The sequence below is a fragment of the Rhodamnia argentea genome, chromosome 8 (assembly GCF_020921035.1).
Source record: "Rhodamnia argentea isolate NSW1041297 chromosome 8, ASM2092103v1, whole genome shotgun sequence".
Classification (NCBI taxonomy): Eukaryota; Viridiplantae; Streptophyta; class Magnoliopsida; order Myrtales; family Myrtaceae; genus Rhodamnia; species Rhodamnia argentea.
Genome location: NC_063157.1, coordinates 174,498 through 189,936, shown reverse-complemented (window position 1 = coordinate 189,936; position 15,439 = coordinate 174,498). Strand labels below are relative to the sequence as shown.

Below are 15,439 nucleotides of genomic sequence, written 5' to 3'. Positions count from 1 at the left end.
ACAACTCACAGCAGTAAAAGTATTCTCCCTTGCTAACTTAAAGCCCCCAAAAAATTTAATGCTACACCAGGTGTACTAGAATGAGTAGCAACTCTATCGTCTCTTTATTCAAACAAAGATGTTAGTATGACATTCAATTCGACACCCTGGGAATATACATCAAATCAAAAACTCCTACCTGATAAATTTGGCAAAGTATACTAGTCAGATGAAAATGGGTGCCGGCTTGGATTTGCTGTTGAAAATCCCAGTATATATGGACAAACTCTCACAGAAACACAGGAGCCATGACGAGTGTTATAGTCGCAAGCATCTTTATCAGCACATGCAGGGAAGGTCCAGCCGTGTCCTTGAAGGGGTCACCCACACTGCATCCGACAGAACCAAAACAGTAAGCAGTTAGGTCATTGCTGTCATGTGCAAAGAGGAAAAATGTCGCAGTGATTTTCACATTCTGGCAGATACCATAGCAGCATACAAGAGAACAAATTGGAAGTGTCATAACAAACGCATCAAGCACACATATGTGGGCATGACCATGCATCTTTGAGCTATGCCATCAAACACAATCACCAGTTGATTTCATAAGATGCTCTTGCCCTCATTTAAGCAAAATGGCAAAGATTCGTCAAACTCACGTATCTCCAGTGACTGCAGCTTTATGACTATCGCTCCCTTTGCCTCCAAGAGCTCCTGTCTCTATGTACTTCTTTGCATTATCCCAGGCACCGCCTGCTGTATTAAGGAAGAGCGCCATAAGAATACCAGAAACTGTGGCGAACATTAGTAAGGCAGCCACAACTTTGGCCCCAAGAAGAGGTTGTCCTGTGTAATGCCCCAAAATCCGGAAAACAAAACCTGCAAATTTATGCGCAAAGATTAGCGACAATGGCTGACATCTCATTGCCTACATGACATAAGCTTAGCTCAAAGCGGCCGAGGAGGAACAACAACCGAAAAGAAGTCATGACCTACTTGTCATCCATCTAAAAATAAGTCCACACAATATGAAAAATAACGACCCACCAATTGCTATAGGTGAAACAATAGCCAAAGCACCGGGTTTTATCATCTCCCTCAATGATGCAGATGCTACTATGGCAACGCATCGACCATAATCAGGTTTCTCCTTGTAGTCCTGAGCCAACCAAAGAAGGATTTGGTCATCAAGTAACCTGACCCAAAAAAACCATCAGAGAACGCACTCTGATAATAGATACCCACCATTATTCCAGGCCTCTCAATAAATTGTCTCCTCACTTCAGTAACAACCTCTTGTGCAGTTCGGCCAACAGCGGAACAGGCCCATGCACTAAATACAAAAATAAGCATGGAACCTAACAACCCACCAACAAAAACTTCCGGTATTGCAATGTCAACCTGAATATCAAATAAATGTTGCAGGTGAGACGCCACTCTCAAAGGCTATCCAAATAGGAACGGATTTACATGATGGAGGAATCACCCACCTCTTTAAAAGGTTCATGAGAAAATGAAGACACCTCATCCATGTAAGCACTGAACAGAAGAAAAGATGCAAGTGCAGCCGATCCAATTGCAAAACCTTTGGTTGTAGCTTTAGTGGTGTTACCCACGGCATCTAGAACGTCAGTAATTTCCCGAACGCTCTCTGGCTGCATGAAATAATGCATGCACTTGAGGGTCCACACCAATCAAACTTAGGGAAGTGCTTAAAGTTCTTTCAACTAAGGTTATTCCACCTTTCCTTCAAGTTCAAAAATTTTTAATGCTATGGAAATTTGGAAGAAATATGGTCATTACCTGCTGACTCATCTCCACAATTCCACCAGCATTATCAGCTATTGGACCAAACATATCCATAGTGAGAATATAGGCAGCAGAGCTGAGCATGCCCATCGTCGCAACGGCTGTTCCAAAGAGACCACCAGTTGGATTGCCAGTCTCATCCAGCAAACCAGAAGTTCGGCCCAGCCAGAAAGCTGAAATTATCGATACACTTATAACAAGGACTGGAAGACCTGTTGATTCCAAACCCAAGCTTACTCCAGCAATTATGTTAGTTCCATGACCTGTGGAGCTAGAAAGAGCTAGCGTGCGCACGGGCTCATGCTTGTAGTCTGTGTAATACTTTGTGATCCATACAAAAACATAGGCTGTCATAATACCAACCAGCCCACACAAAGCAAAGTTCAGCCATGCAGAAGGCGCTTGTTCAGTATAAAGCATCCATCGCGTAGACTGTGTAGATTTCAATCCAGTAAAATCAAGTGTCAGAACTTATTCACATGACTTGTACCAAAAATAGAGGCAGGGGCAAGTCGGTGAATTTTAAATATGACAAACAACAGAAATAATTACAAGAAAGCTTTTTCTGTATCTGTATCCTTCAAATATATGTTGACAGCGAAAAGGGAAAAAATGAGAACAGTCAGAGAAAAAATACCGCGGCAAAAGCAATAACGGCTAAAACTATAGATACAGAGTATCCTTTCTGAAGAATTGCCATTGGATCCTCAATGGATGCCTTCAGACCAGATTCGCGTGTTCCCCTTATCGAAAGCATTCCAACTGACGACACTACCAGGTCAAAGGAATGGACAACAAGAGGAAACAAGATGAAGCCGGATGGATCTGCATGAAAGCAAACTGCCAAATTAGTCTTTGGAAACAAGCATATAAGCGCAGCGGTTGTCACTTCAAGCTGTGATTTTCTAACGTCTTCAGCATAGAGAATTGTGTGACAACTTACATATTTTCAAAGATGAAACTCTAAAACAATTACAACCATATTGTTTTGGCTATTAATAATGCAACAGCAAAGTTGAGAGACCATTTTTATCAATGAGTGGATCATTATGACTTTGTTATCTCCATGTTCACTTAGAGAAACCACAACCACCTCTGTAGGTTGTTCAGTGAGCTCTGGATGAGATGTCCGGGATGAACTTTCCAACTTATTGTTTCCTAGAGGTACTCTATTACGTTTGGTAGGATGTAGGGTTTAAGAATTTTACCTATATGCCGTTTTCACAGAGTTTGGCATTTTCAACTTTAAGCTCAATTTTATCTATAGCTCAATTTTCTCCGATTAAAAGGAGACTTCATTGGCCGTTTGACTTTTAAATGTCTCAAGTTTCTGCTTTCAGTCACAGATGCCAAAGAAGGAATTTTAACCAGAGTCAATTCTGAGGCAGCAGAAGCATTTGTCCCCAATCAAACTACATCCTGTGCATAAACCAGTCTCTCCAGCTCTAAAATAAACAAATAACACTCCCATGTCCTAAATTTTTTCCGCCCACAGTACTTCAATTATTGAACTAACTGTGAGGGTGATCAAATTAGCAAACTTCCGATTCAACTTTACTCATTCGAGCTTGCGCATTGGCTAATTGAACTTTGCTTCAACACAACTTCCGAACCAAAACTATCAAGACACACCCAACTTTAGTTTGGAGAATAATCAAATAAAAATCTTAGTCACGTACAGTTGAAAAAACAAAATAGAAATATATTCTACTTGACAGGTCTCTCTCCTATATATTGCAACAGCTGTTTCATACTAAAATGGGCTTATTTATCACGCCGATGAAACCACTTGATTCAAGGATATGCAACAATGTGAGTGTATGACCAGAAAGTATATATACCAATATGCACGTAATTTCTTCGCCTATCTAACTTTTGTGCTAAAAGACAAGATTATTTTTCAGTTGGTGCAGAACACTTGCCTTCAATTTTACAACGCTGGGCCATCGTTCCCCCAAGTATCATAGCACTAATGATTTCAGCTGCAATACTCTCAAAAAGATCAGCACCTCGAGCTGCACAATCACCCACATTATCTCCTACCTACAATGACAAAACTTAAGTCTGCTCCTCAGAAGACAATTTGCTTTGCAGGAAAAGTTCGCACCCATAGAGCCAAAATTGCTAAAGAATTTGGCAAATAGAAAAATTTAGCTGAGTGAATGCTTAGAAGCCAGCTTTAGGAACCTTATGTCAACACTCGACAATGGAAGAGAAAAACATACAAAAGAAAGGGCGACGTGGATAGAAGGCATCTATCTGAGCGAAAAGGTCTAGGACTGCGGAGGAAAAAGGCTTGCTTCTCAATGCTATGCACAGACCAATGTATTTACATATCTAAAGTACCACAAGGATGCCAAATCAACGGCATAAAGTTGCCCAACTAAGGATGCCAAATCCAACAGCATAAAGGAACACAACTGCAACGACAGTTGGCTTTATAAGCAACCAACAATTCAAGTCCTTTTTTCACATAGTTGCTAAGTAAGGATGCCAAATCAGGTTCATTACATTAAAACATTCATTCACCGCAAAAGTTGTGAAAATCGTTCATTTCTGATGAATTACTTATCATGCACCTTGTTCTTCGTGGATTCTCTACTTATATACGATGGATACTTTTTAAAACTTGAGCTTAAAGCCGTGAACTTCTTCCCCAATATTACCAGACACGACAACTGAACCAAACTGCATCTCACCAAAGCAAATCAACACATACGGTGCATCATATCCTCATGCCAGGAGACCTGATGACTAAAAAAGACAGACCAACCGCCTATCTTCCAAAGAAGAAGCCATATGTTCGATTCTATTCTCCATGAGATGTGCAAAATAAATAGAAATTAGGAGTGCAAGTAGAATAACATCATGAAACTGTCTCACCAACCATATAAATGGCCCTAACTTCCAGAGACAAAAATGTAGAATGCTAAGAAAGAAAACTTGCAAAGCAACAGTAATCTAGGCAATAGCAAGAAGCAAATAGTCATGGTCTTACAAAGCACAAGTGAACAAGCAATTACCAAATCAGCAATCACAGCAGGATTCCGTGGATCATCTTCCGGTATTCCCTGCTCTACTTTGCCTACAAGGTCAGCACCAACATCAGCTGCTTTTGTGTATATTCCACCACCCAGCTGAGCAAACAGGGCCACAAATGATGCTCCAAAACCATATCCCACCAATAGAAGGGGCACTGCAATAAAAACATAAAAGTCATGTCAAACCAAAGGCACCAATCCAACAGGCCCCCTCCCCCTCTTTCCTTATCTCGCTCTTGGGACAACAAACAAAAATTGATCCCATCTCTCTTGCACATGCTAGAATAACCTATTGGCATTCGCGGCCTGATGTAATGATAAATAAATCTTAGGAATGAATCTCACTCTGTGCTTAACAACAACAAGTATGCTCCATGAGTAAAATATGAAAGAATCATGGAGCTAAACCGTAGATGATTGACTAAGCTTATCCAAGAGCATAAGCTTTTTGACTTTAAGGTACTATGTTTGTAGAAAATTCAAGGAGTAGTTGAGACATACATTCAGTAACCTTCATGGAACCTGGAGAGTCCACGCCCAGCCAAACATAAAATACAGCATAGAGGATAGCTATTCCAATAACAGCCATGCCAACCACCACCAATGCAGAGAAGCCGCCCGCACGAACAGCTATCTGTACATAATTCTCAATGATAGTGACATAATCCATAATTTTTCCAACAACTAATCAACACAAAAGAACGTGCAAAACCTGCAATGCCTCTCTTGCCGATCGTCTTGCGGCACTAGCGACTCGAACATTTGCACGAACAGACACCCACATACCAATGTAGCCCGCAATACCTGAACACAAAGCCCCCAGAAGAAATGCAGCAACAGTGATGAAAGCAGACGTCGACCTGTACCAACAAGCCCAATGAATATGCTTGTCAATAGATGGATAAAAAAGAAGAGGAAAAGACTGCACTCAACCAGGTAACAGAGCAAACCACCTCCCCAGACCAGAAGATTCTTGTTGTGGTGTAGGAGTGCGAAACAGATAAATGCTGAGGATGACTAAAGCTAGTAATAGTGCCATTTTGGAGATAGTCCCATACTGGGTCCTAAAAAAACCCTCAGCGCCATCACGAATAGCATCTGATATCTGAAAAAGTGATTTTCATAAGTTCAGAATGGTCAGACGAAAAAATGAGTTTATGGAAGATGAGTTTGATATGACTGCCATCATACGTATTCCACTAGGATAAGGTGGGAGATTATAATAATGAGTTTGAAATGCTCAATGACTGATGGTGCAGGATACAATTCGAGAGAAGTGCACAAATATAAGCAAGTTGCTAGTGAAGATATCATCTCTAGTATTAGTTACTAAAAAACTTAAGCCTAGAAGAAAGAACATAAATAAAAGGAAATAAGAAGGAGAACAAAAAGATGAGGTAAGCTGCCAAAAAAAAATGTACCTGAACCATCTCAGGGGGGCCCTCATCCTTTGAAAGTACCCACTTTGTGAGATATGTTGACAAAAGGAAACTGATAATGCAAACAGAGAAGACGAATACTATGACTGGAGAAGTTTTTGCACCAATATAAAAGACCCCTCCAAATGCCAAAAGCAGTAAGACAAGAAGAACCCGAACATTGATTCCCATCAACAAGCGGATAATCTGAAGAATAGAATGGGATTATTATATCCCTGAGATTGAACTTAAGTCATAAAAAGCAAATAAAGATAATAGCTCAACAATCAACATACTGTCTATCATTCATCAAGCAAGCCGATAATAATTTGCAAGATTGAGTCAACCACCAAAAGAGGGTATACAAGAAAAGCTACAAATATCCTTAAGAAAACTTAAAAAGAAATCTTAAACTAGGATGAGAATGAGTCAAAGCAGAAATGAGAAATTGGGTGTATCGTATGCTTACGAGAATGCACCAAAAACAAAAAAAAAAAATGCTGTTTTAATGGAATCATTATTAAGTCAATTGCAGGTGGAGGATACACCTAGAGAAGAAAAAGGAAAAGAAGCGACAAACTAACAGCATACATGGAGCTAATTGATCACGAGGCCAGTAAAACTAAAGAAAATTAACACTTTGATAAAAAGAAATTGCAGAAAAGAAGACAGTATATTGTTACACGTGGGGTGTAAGGCTTATTGCGCATGCTTGGAAATGTCCTGGGCTTGTCCTGGTAGGACCTCAAAGCTCCACTCTCCATGTCATCATCCATGGGCATCATTTGGGAGGAGTTTACTCTCCGTGCAACAGGAAAAGGGTTGTACTCACCAACTGGGGGCGAGTCACCCACTAAACCTGGTCGCTGAATTTTGGTAGTTGTCGCTTCAGCCACCAGGAGTAAAATCTGCAAGCCCAAATCTTAGATGAGTTCTCAAGTTCAAAAAAGAGTACAGCTCGGCTCTCCTTCTAGTTGAGCAACTTCTTCCCTTGTCCTATCCCAAGTTTAAAATCTTAGATGAATAGAAAAAACTAATTTAGACTCGGCTCTTTCCAGCCAAGAACAATGCCTGAGGAATCGACTTCAATTGAGTCATTAACACCAATGTCCATGGCACACTAATATACATACAAAAGCAAAGCAAACTAGCACAATGCCCAGCAAAACCGTAATACAGCTACGTGATCAATAGTGAGAGGTTTCTACCCCAAATCAGCGATTGCGACCTAATCATCTTAATCTTGTTGTCAATAGCCACATAACATAAACCAGGGAAAAAAAGACGAGATAAAGCTCATTTGGAGTTTAGCAGACAACCAAACTGGGAAGCCGATTTCGAGCAAAAAGCAAAAAAAAAAATTGGGAAGCAGAAGGGTGGTATAGTCGGGGGCATTGAAGGAGGGGGGAGGAAGCAAAACAGAGCCATGAAATCCGAAGATCTGTTAAAATCCAACACCACCAACTGAACCACATAACCAGTCAAAAGAACCCCAATAAACTCCGAGGCAAGATCTAAGACAGTGGGGCTCGGTAGGTCAGGATAGAATTGCAGATCGAAAGGAGAAAATACACATCAAGGAAGCGTGCATTCTCGAGTGACGGTACTAAGAGAAGGGATTCCGAGAGTCACCTGGTCAGCTGGCTATCGAACGAGTGAGGGATGCGCCGAGAGAGAGAAAGAGAGAGTGCGTAACCGCCGTGTATCTAGGTTGAGACGCCACTTCTCCCTGCAAAAAACGAAGTGGACGGATGTGCTGAATCGGAATCAGAGTCAACTCAGCAACGGATGGGTCGGATGCCGGGAGGAAACTACAACTCCTCCTCCTGCTTCTTCGTCTTCTACCTTCAGTTTCCGATTTCTCTTCCTTCTCCTTTCTCTGCTCTTTTTTAGCATTTGGCTGCGTTTTTTTTCACCGAATGTTTAAAAAGTTTGTAAACGATACGCCGTTCGGCATATTCGTTTCTCAGACAGGTCACGACCACCAATGGGGTCGTGCCACGTAATTAATCAATTGCCAAACTCGATCGTGTTAGTTGCCATGTCATCTTTTGTGTGTGTGTGTGTTTTTTTTTCACCGGTTGAAGATAACGTTATTTACTTGTCTCATCGAAGTGAAGTCGTACAATAGGAACTGGATAATTCTGTAGTTGCAAAAAATTTATAAAAGGAAAGTTCTGCTATTAAAAAGTAAATTCGCGATATAACTAGAAAGATATTTCATCATTTATTTTTTTGTTTATATTTGAGAAGAAGTTGCTTCCGTCTCGAAAATAAAGCCACTAATTATGTACCCGACATTGGTCATAATTCACAACCACATTTTTAGATGTCATCTATCTCTTTTGAGGTTAGCTTGAGAGAACAATCCGGAAATTCTTACGTTAGCGGAAACAATTTTAAAGCGGCAGGATCTAATTCTCGGAAAATGAATAATTTAAAAAATATTTGCTAAAAAAATGATTTCTTGCATTACTTAAGAAATAAAGAGACGGAAAATGTTTTCATCGCTCACTTAAATATTTGGACATAAATTGTTGTCGATGATGAAAATATTTTTCATTGACCGATTATTTTTAAGCGATATGAACGATTATTATTACAAAAGTAATTTTCAAGTTATTTATTTTTTGCAAATAAACGGAGCCTCGATAAATTTGGAAAGAATCATCTTTATTTGGAAATATACAGATCAATCCATCCTGATCAGTTTTGTTGCACAAAGCACACTGCCTTTGACCCGCAGCAGATTCATTCATATGTAGATATAAGATAGAATTAACAAAAAAAAATGTCTTTTCACTTTCAAATACTCGTTTGCACAGAGTAAAACAGAATGTTAACGATAGAAATTAGTCGATGCTTACGTCATAGTTATTGAGATTCACCCAGGATAGTCGTAACATCACGATTCAGTAAGAATATGGTCTTATGATAATGTTAGAAAAAGCTTGCAAGATCTTTCAACTACTTTTGCAGGTGCTGCCGTCGTTTTGACTTGAAATACGACGTAGCTTCGATCGACTCGTGGGTTGATGATAGTTAGGCAGACTTGAAAGTTGACCAAAGATGACTTAGGGTTGGCACGAAGGAAATAGGGATCAGTCAGGGCCATTTAAAGAATTTGCGAAAAAGACAGTACAAGTGTCGTAACTTTCATATGACGTTCAATTGAGGCCATAATATTTTTAAAAGGGAGTCGCTAGCCTGATAGTCTAATAATACTGTCATTATTTCTAGCCTTATAATTTTTCAATTAATGAGTGCTTTATGTAAAACGCGAGTTGATGGTGTACGGATCTATGGTCAGAAATAATTGACAATACTGTCAGACCGTCATGGAAGCAATTTTCTTTTTAAAATGTACATCTAATCGATTATGGTATTCGCACTTGCGGGCGACGCTCTTGAAAAATTATGATACTCAATTGATCGATGAAGAATGTCATATGGCATTCAAGTGAGTGGAAAGAAAACATGTTACGTCTCTCAAGTGGGTAACATACATAAGTTATGACACTTAAATGAATGCCGTATGAAAATTATGGCATTTATAATATCCTAATCTCAGAAAAAAAAAAAAAATTCAATAGATTTTAAACAATCAACTTCAAACAAGTCCACCGACAGATCCCTCTCCATATACCTGGTGATGGTCAAGCTGCAGTATCATGGTCCAGACTTGGAACACCGAAAAGCTGAGTGGTTCCTACGCTTTGGAGGAGCTGAATTGCGCATACCGTAAGTCGAAGAAACAAGCGCATTCCACATAACTAAATTGAACGTTGAGGGGCTCTTTGAACCTTTTAACTCTCAAGACCCGAACTACCCACTTTAAAATATCCGGACTCAGTCAACTCCGACGACCCTATCTGAATTCTTTCTAATTAAAGGATCTCTTTCTAGTTGCTCAATCAGAAATAAACGAGTTTGGCTGCAGGGAATCACAGATGCCAGCTTGAATCTGCACCCAAACCTCTGATCAAGCTTGCCGGAAGCCAAAACCAGCGCGCATCCCCGTGTAACTTCAAGCTGTTCAGGGATGCCAATCATCATACCACCAAAGGGTACATCTTCCATCTCTAATGGCATGCTTACGAGAAGCCGAGCCGTGGCATCATTTCCAAGCTTCTCAAACGAATGAGGAGTCAGCTCCAAAAGGACTTTGCCTCTGGCCCCGTTTAAGAGAAGAGCCATCACCTTTCCACATGAAAGAGAAGATTGTATGCTCAGTCAACTTAAATCACCTCTTAGTTTAAAAAAAAAGAAAGTGTTATTTCAGCTTGTGAGAAAGTACATCAAGTGAACGGCTACGGCCCCATTGAATTTAAGTACAAGCTTGTTTACATGCTGCTCGGTTTCTGTCTGTCGTTTTGTCACCATATGACGAATTAGGTTTATGAAGAAACGAGTTGTCAGCTCTACTCTGCTTCGGCGCTTCTCTTTTTTGGCGTCAATCCTTTTCATTCAGTGGGAACCTACCCTTGAACGTGGTCGTCATCCAGTCGTCTCATTTAGGTTAATGGGGTTGAAAAGGTTGTTGTCTTGTGCATGTCCAATTACATGTTTTGTAAAGACGATTCGATTCGCGACAATTGCCAACAGAGAAAGAAACTGACCATATCATTAGCCATCTGGAAATATTCTTACATTACTTTCCAACAAACTTGACGGGCCCATTGATTCACAACATACCTAGAGAGCTCGCCAATGTAAATTTATTCCAAATTTCTTAGTTGAAGCACATGTCATGCAGAAACTGTTTACAAAAGCATCATTAGGACACTCATCATCCTTCTCACTATGCTTTCCCAGAACAAGCTTGAACAGAAGCAGCTACCATACGGTCCTTGTCTACTCCAGCGTTGCACATGTTCGCCATGGCTCTTGTGTATTGCATTCCGTACTCGCTCAGCCGTCCACAATATTGCTCGTAAGTCCTCACCTATACGTCACACAGTGAAAAAAATTCGACATTAGAAACTGTTGACAAGATAAATTAGCTGCGCACACAAAACGTATCATGTGCGGATTGGACTAATAATTGATGAGGAGACCATGGAGACTCACAAATGTCTTGAGGCAGTCCCAGTCGTCGACAACAGGCTGTTCTTCAGGTCGAACAGCAGTCAACATGCTTGCAGCATTGGAGCCACCGAACAGGTGGCTGATAATTTGGTTGATGCTGCGGTCGACATGCGATCGGCGAGCGATTTGTTCGTCCAGTCTCTTCTGTGCTTCCACACTCTCGGCAGACCCTTTTGGAGCTTTTTGCACCTACAACCACCCACGAGTGGCCAATCGACAAGGTGTTTCATTAACAAGAGGCAAGACAGACATAGCAAGAAACACTAGCTAGAAAGAACCATGTTCCTTTGTTCAATTACCCTGTCGGAACAGATAAATCAATACGCAATGTAATCGATGGTGATGGAGACGGACCTGGCGTTGGAAAAAGACCAAATCAGCATCCCGTTGGGGAACTGCCCGGAAAGTCGAAGAAGAGAGCTCATCCAAGCGAACGGACGAGACACTCTTGGGGCTTTGGCCCATGTAAGTAGAGAGGAAGGCCTGGCTGAGAACTGTGTTCCCATACTGCATCACATGGGACAGATTGGTCCTCTTCTTCACCGTCAAGTATTGCTCCTGCAGCGTTTCCTTCCCCAAATCGTTGGCGTCACTGTTCTCACAGGCCCGGATTCGGATTGATGGAGACAGAAACAGATAGAACAGAGAATGAGTACATGTACATGCTTATCTTATTATTTGCTCATCTAGCTAGCTTATCTTTTTTCCTTCTGAAAGAGAGAGAGAGAGAGAGTCATTTCTTGCCTTTTCATTTTATCATCGAATGTGCACGTACAGTTGCTTTTAAAAATAGACAAGTGACATAATTATACCTGTCTTCCAACCAAGAGATGCTGTAGAGATCCCCCAAACAAGTGTCATACTTGGAGGGATCACCGTCAGTAGCCTCGCTGGGGCAGTAGTAGCCATAGCTGCTTTCCTCGGCGTTGGACGCCGTGGTCGCGTAGATCCCCATGTCCTTGGGGAGCAACCCTTGCAGCATGCTCCCCGCCTCGCATGCCTCTATGTACATCACCATGTTCATGTACTTCTGCGACTTATACATTTGCTTCAGCACGTTTATCAGGTCGTTCGCATATATGTTATCCCCAACAGGCATGGCCAGTAGTCCCGTGCTCCCATGGTCGGCGTAATAGAAGAAGACATGGTCGTTCGGGCCACTGTTCAAAACCTTGCCACTGCCCCCGCTGAGAGCCGTCTTGTTCCCGAGAAGGACAGCGTACAAGTTGGCTGCAGTGGTCGCATCACCGGTGTAATCCTGCAATATTACCCAACTGGTCTATTAGGTTCGAAAATCAATCAAGCCCAATATGCATCGTCCTATATAGCGGATGTAAAAAGTAGCTTGATATAGAAGACCTTGGGAACTCCATGGTAGACATCGGGGCCGTTGGGTTTGTTGATGATGATACCCTTGGTAGGATTATACTTGCTACGGGCGATGTCGTCGTACATGAACACGATGATATTCTCATCTTTCAACCCATTCGCCTTGAGGATTTGGTAGGCATGGCACACATCAGCCTGCATAGACACACAGCACACAGGTCAAATCCATTTCTTGATATAAGTGTGCGTGTTGTGTGTAGCATGGAAGTTAGGGTACGGCTAGCAAGTTGTCCATAGTACATTTTACATATGTACAATAAGAATATAATGACGTGCTGTGACTTTTGTGAGGTTTGGGTGGTAGATCACCTGGTGTCTGTAGTTAGAATAACCATTGGATCCGGCGACTAGAATAGCCCATTGAGTGCCGGTACTTTCACCAGCGGACGCGAGTCTGGTAACACCCTCGCTCACAGCGGCCATCATCAGTGCTGTGAGGAGGAGGAAAGGAACAAGGCTGCCATATGAGGAGCTCATCATCATCATCAACAGGAAGGAAGAGTTTTGATGAGGAATGAGACTGAAGGAGGATTGTTTGGATGTGTGGAATGGGAGGGAGGGAGGGAGGTTTATATAGTGGTAGGACTGGGAAGGCATGCGCAAAGATGTGTCTACATGGAGTTCTTCTGTTTGATGGCAACTCCTCCTTTGGGGGGGAATTCGGCGACCCCATCCCATAAAAGCCTTGAAAGATACGACCAAAGCGTGTCTACATAGATTCATGTTGGGTACCCCATCACCCTTCACTCGTGCTCCACCTTTTCCAAGATTCTCCTCCTCCACCGTCATATTTTCTTCTCTCGCCATTCATTGGCTATAGTTTCATCATTGCTTCACTTTTGCTCATTTTCTCAAGCTGATAGTACTGTCGGTTATTTCTAATTATACGATCTCTCAATCAATAAATGATTTATGCAAAATACGCGGTGATGATGCATGGATCTACGGTTTAGAAAGTACCGTCCCCAACGGTACTGTTAGGGAAGCATTTCCCTTTTAAGAATTAAATGATTACTTAATAAGTCAAAAATAGTCAATAAATTGCTTCCTTACACAATACCTATTGCGCTTAAAAGGATGTGTCTACCATAGATAATGAGGGCGTCGATAAATAAGATGCTCAAGACGGAGGCTAATTGAGGAGCACTTGACAGAGCAATTCGCCTGGTTTGGCATAGTTGTGGGATATCGAGCGATTTGTATCACAAGGAATCCACCCACAAGTGGCATCAAAACAAAACCCGTGTATTAAAATAGAGATGATGTACAACTTTGCACTATATCTCAACTTTGGACCATGTCACAATTTCTTGCGGAATTGCATGCAGCAAATAGTTTTCTTTGTTTATTTTTATTTTGTTTGTATGCTTACGATGTTGTGCAGGTTTACACCTTAAAAGTAGCAAATATAATGCTCAATTTCATCACAGAGTCTTAGGTGCTTTTCTTTGGGACTATGTAATCAAACTCTTGGAATGGTTTTGGCTTGCTAACTACTACCAACTCTTCTGTGTTCCTTTATGTGTTTGACTTTACAATTCTCTGATATAAATGAGAAGAACGTGTCCTGTATGAGAACAATAGTCATCTAATAAAGCATTTCGTGATCTCCCTAGCGATTTCTTCTACAATTTAGTACGTGCTTCTTCTAGACTTGATTTGACATCATACTGATATATATGTGTGTGTGTGTGTGTGTGTTCACACACACGCTAACGCATATAATAATTAAAGATAGGGTGTTTTTAATTGGTGGTCTACAGATTAGAAGTTCATTCGGGGCCTGTCCCCATTGAGTTTTGCATTTTTTACTTTTACTCGATCAGAAAAATCATACCGCTTACCCATTGTATCATTTTCAAATCCCCCACGTTTGAAGCTTGCATAAAATACAAAGGTCGGCACGTAAAGTATCATAAATTATCTCTATAGTTTTCGAAATTTAAATGGTATTCTTAATTTTCTTGAGAAAGCAAAAAGCTTCCTTTTTTATTTTTTTTCCTTTCTTGGCTTTGAATTTAGCTGAAGGAAACGGACTACACTAGTGTGAAAGACTTTACAAAGGTGGAGAAGAGAATGAGATGAGTCAAGTCCACTGGACAAGACATAGTTGACGCAAAAAGTAGTGGTTTAGACTCTTTTAAGAGTATACATGGACACTTTAAATGGCATACCCCACTTCCAGCTGGGGTCAAAAAGAACATTGACCCTCCACTGATCACGTTAATTCGTTAGAAGCAATTAGTAACGCGTTTCATCATGTAGACATTGACCCTCCAAAGACGTGGCCTACGGTTTTTCGATAAAAAATTATTATGGGGAGCATCATGCAGGAATCAGAGGGTGGTCTCCTTCACCTCCCCAACCACCCAAGCTCTAGAAGACCACGACTGGATTGGCCGGAAGCTTTCCGGGAATGAGCGAGTGGGAGGAAGTTGCTTTCTCAGTATCAAGAGAGACTGCGCGCGCGCGAGACCGCTATGGGGGTGGAGTGGTGGGGTACAATGAGAAGGATTGCTATGCTGCATATTCAAAGATAATGTCCCGTATTCTAGAATCCCAGACTCTGCGTGATTGATGGAAGGAATAGCCCTGAGCGATTGCTTTCCATTTCGTGTTGTCTGGTTTGGCTTTTGTGGGGGTTGACTTGACCTGTCGTTTCTCGAGGGCGGCCACTGGCCCACCCAACCCTTTTCCCCCTGCAAGTTCTCACTC

General features: G+C 41.4%; 3 protein-coding genes across 3 annotated transcripts in view; all 3 read right to left on the bottom strand.

The window, feature by feature from the left end:
- Nucleotides 1-73: 73 nt before the first annotated feature.
- On the bottom strand, nt 74-8,148 carry LOC115755827 (pyrophosphate-energized membrane proton pump 3). Its single transcript, XM_030695378.2, has 15 exons — nt 7,880-8,148; nt 6,931-7,155; nt 6,251-6,454; nt 5,783-5,934; nt 5,542-5,689; nt 5,331-5,463; nt 4,812-4,984; nt 3,711-3,831; nt 2,426-2,613; nt 1,783-2,220; nt 1,470-1,634; nt 1,225-1,380; nt 1,027-1,138; nt 639-858; nt 74-368 (listed from the first exon to the last, which is right to left on the bottom strand). Exons 2-15 carry the CDS (start codon nt 7,030-7,032, stop codon nt 269-271), a joined length of 2,412 nt encoding a protein of 803 aa, XP_030551238.1. The 5' UTR covers nt 7,033-7,155; nt 7,880-8,148; the 3' UTR covers nt 74-268.
- Nucleotides 8,149-10,980: 2,832 nt separating this feature from the next.
- The window catches only part of LOC115755825 (vacuolar-processing enzyme-like), a 33,152-nt gene continuing 28,693 nt past the window's right edge, over nt 10,981-15,439 (bottom strand). The window contains exon 8 of the mRNA XM_048283970.1: nt 10,981-11,028. The gene's annotated coding sequence lies outside the window, so the exon portion shown is untranslated. The remainder of the gene's footprint in view (nt 11,029-15,439) is intronic.
- On the bottom strand, nt 11,022-13,359 carry LOC115755824 (vacuolar-processing enzyme alpha-isozyme-like). Its single transcript, XM_030695373.2, has 6 exons — nt 13,034-13,359; nt 12,695-12,859; nt 12,148-12,593; nt 11,690-11,927; nt 11,318-11,524; nt 11,022-11,192 (listed from the first exon to the last, which is right to left on the bottom strand). Exons 1-6 carry the CDS (start codon nt 13,319-13,321, stop codon nt 11,049-11,051), a joined length of 1,488 nt encoding a protein of 495 aa, XP_030551233.2. The 5' UTR covers nt 13,322-13,359; the 3' UTR covers nt 11,022-11,048.

Excerpts from the sequence above, each read along its gene's own strand:
- LOC115755824 (XM_030695373.2), bottom strand. The coding sequence starts at position 13,321 with ATGCCTTCCCAGTCCTACCACTATATAAACCTCCCTCCCTCCCTCCCA. Across the intron at positions 12,860-13,033 it reads ATTCTAACTACAGACACCAG|GCTGATGTGTGCCATGCCTA; the intron begins GTGATCTACCAC and ends GTGTCTATGCAG. Across the intron at positions 11,525-11,689 it reads TGGTCTTTTTCCAACGCCAG|GTGCAAAAAGCTCCAAAAGG; the intron begins GTCCGTCTCCAT and ends GGGTGGTTGTAG.
- LOC115755827 (XM_030695378.2), bottom strand. The coding sequence starts at position 7,032 with ATGATGCCCATGGATGATGACATGGAGAGTGGAGCTTTGAGGTCCTAC. Across the intron at positions 5,464-5,541 it reads CGGCAAGAGAGGCATTGCAG|ATAGCTGTTCGTGCGGGCGG; the intron begins GTTTTGCACGTT and ends AATTATGTACAG. Across the intron at positions 1,635-1,782 it reads TTGTGGAGATGAGTCAGCAG|CCAGAGAGCGTTCGGGAAAT; the intron begins GTAATGACCATA and ends TATTTCATGCAG.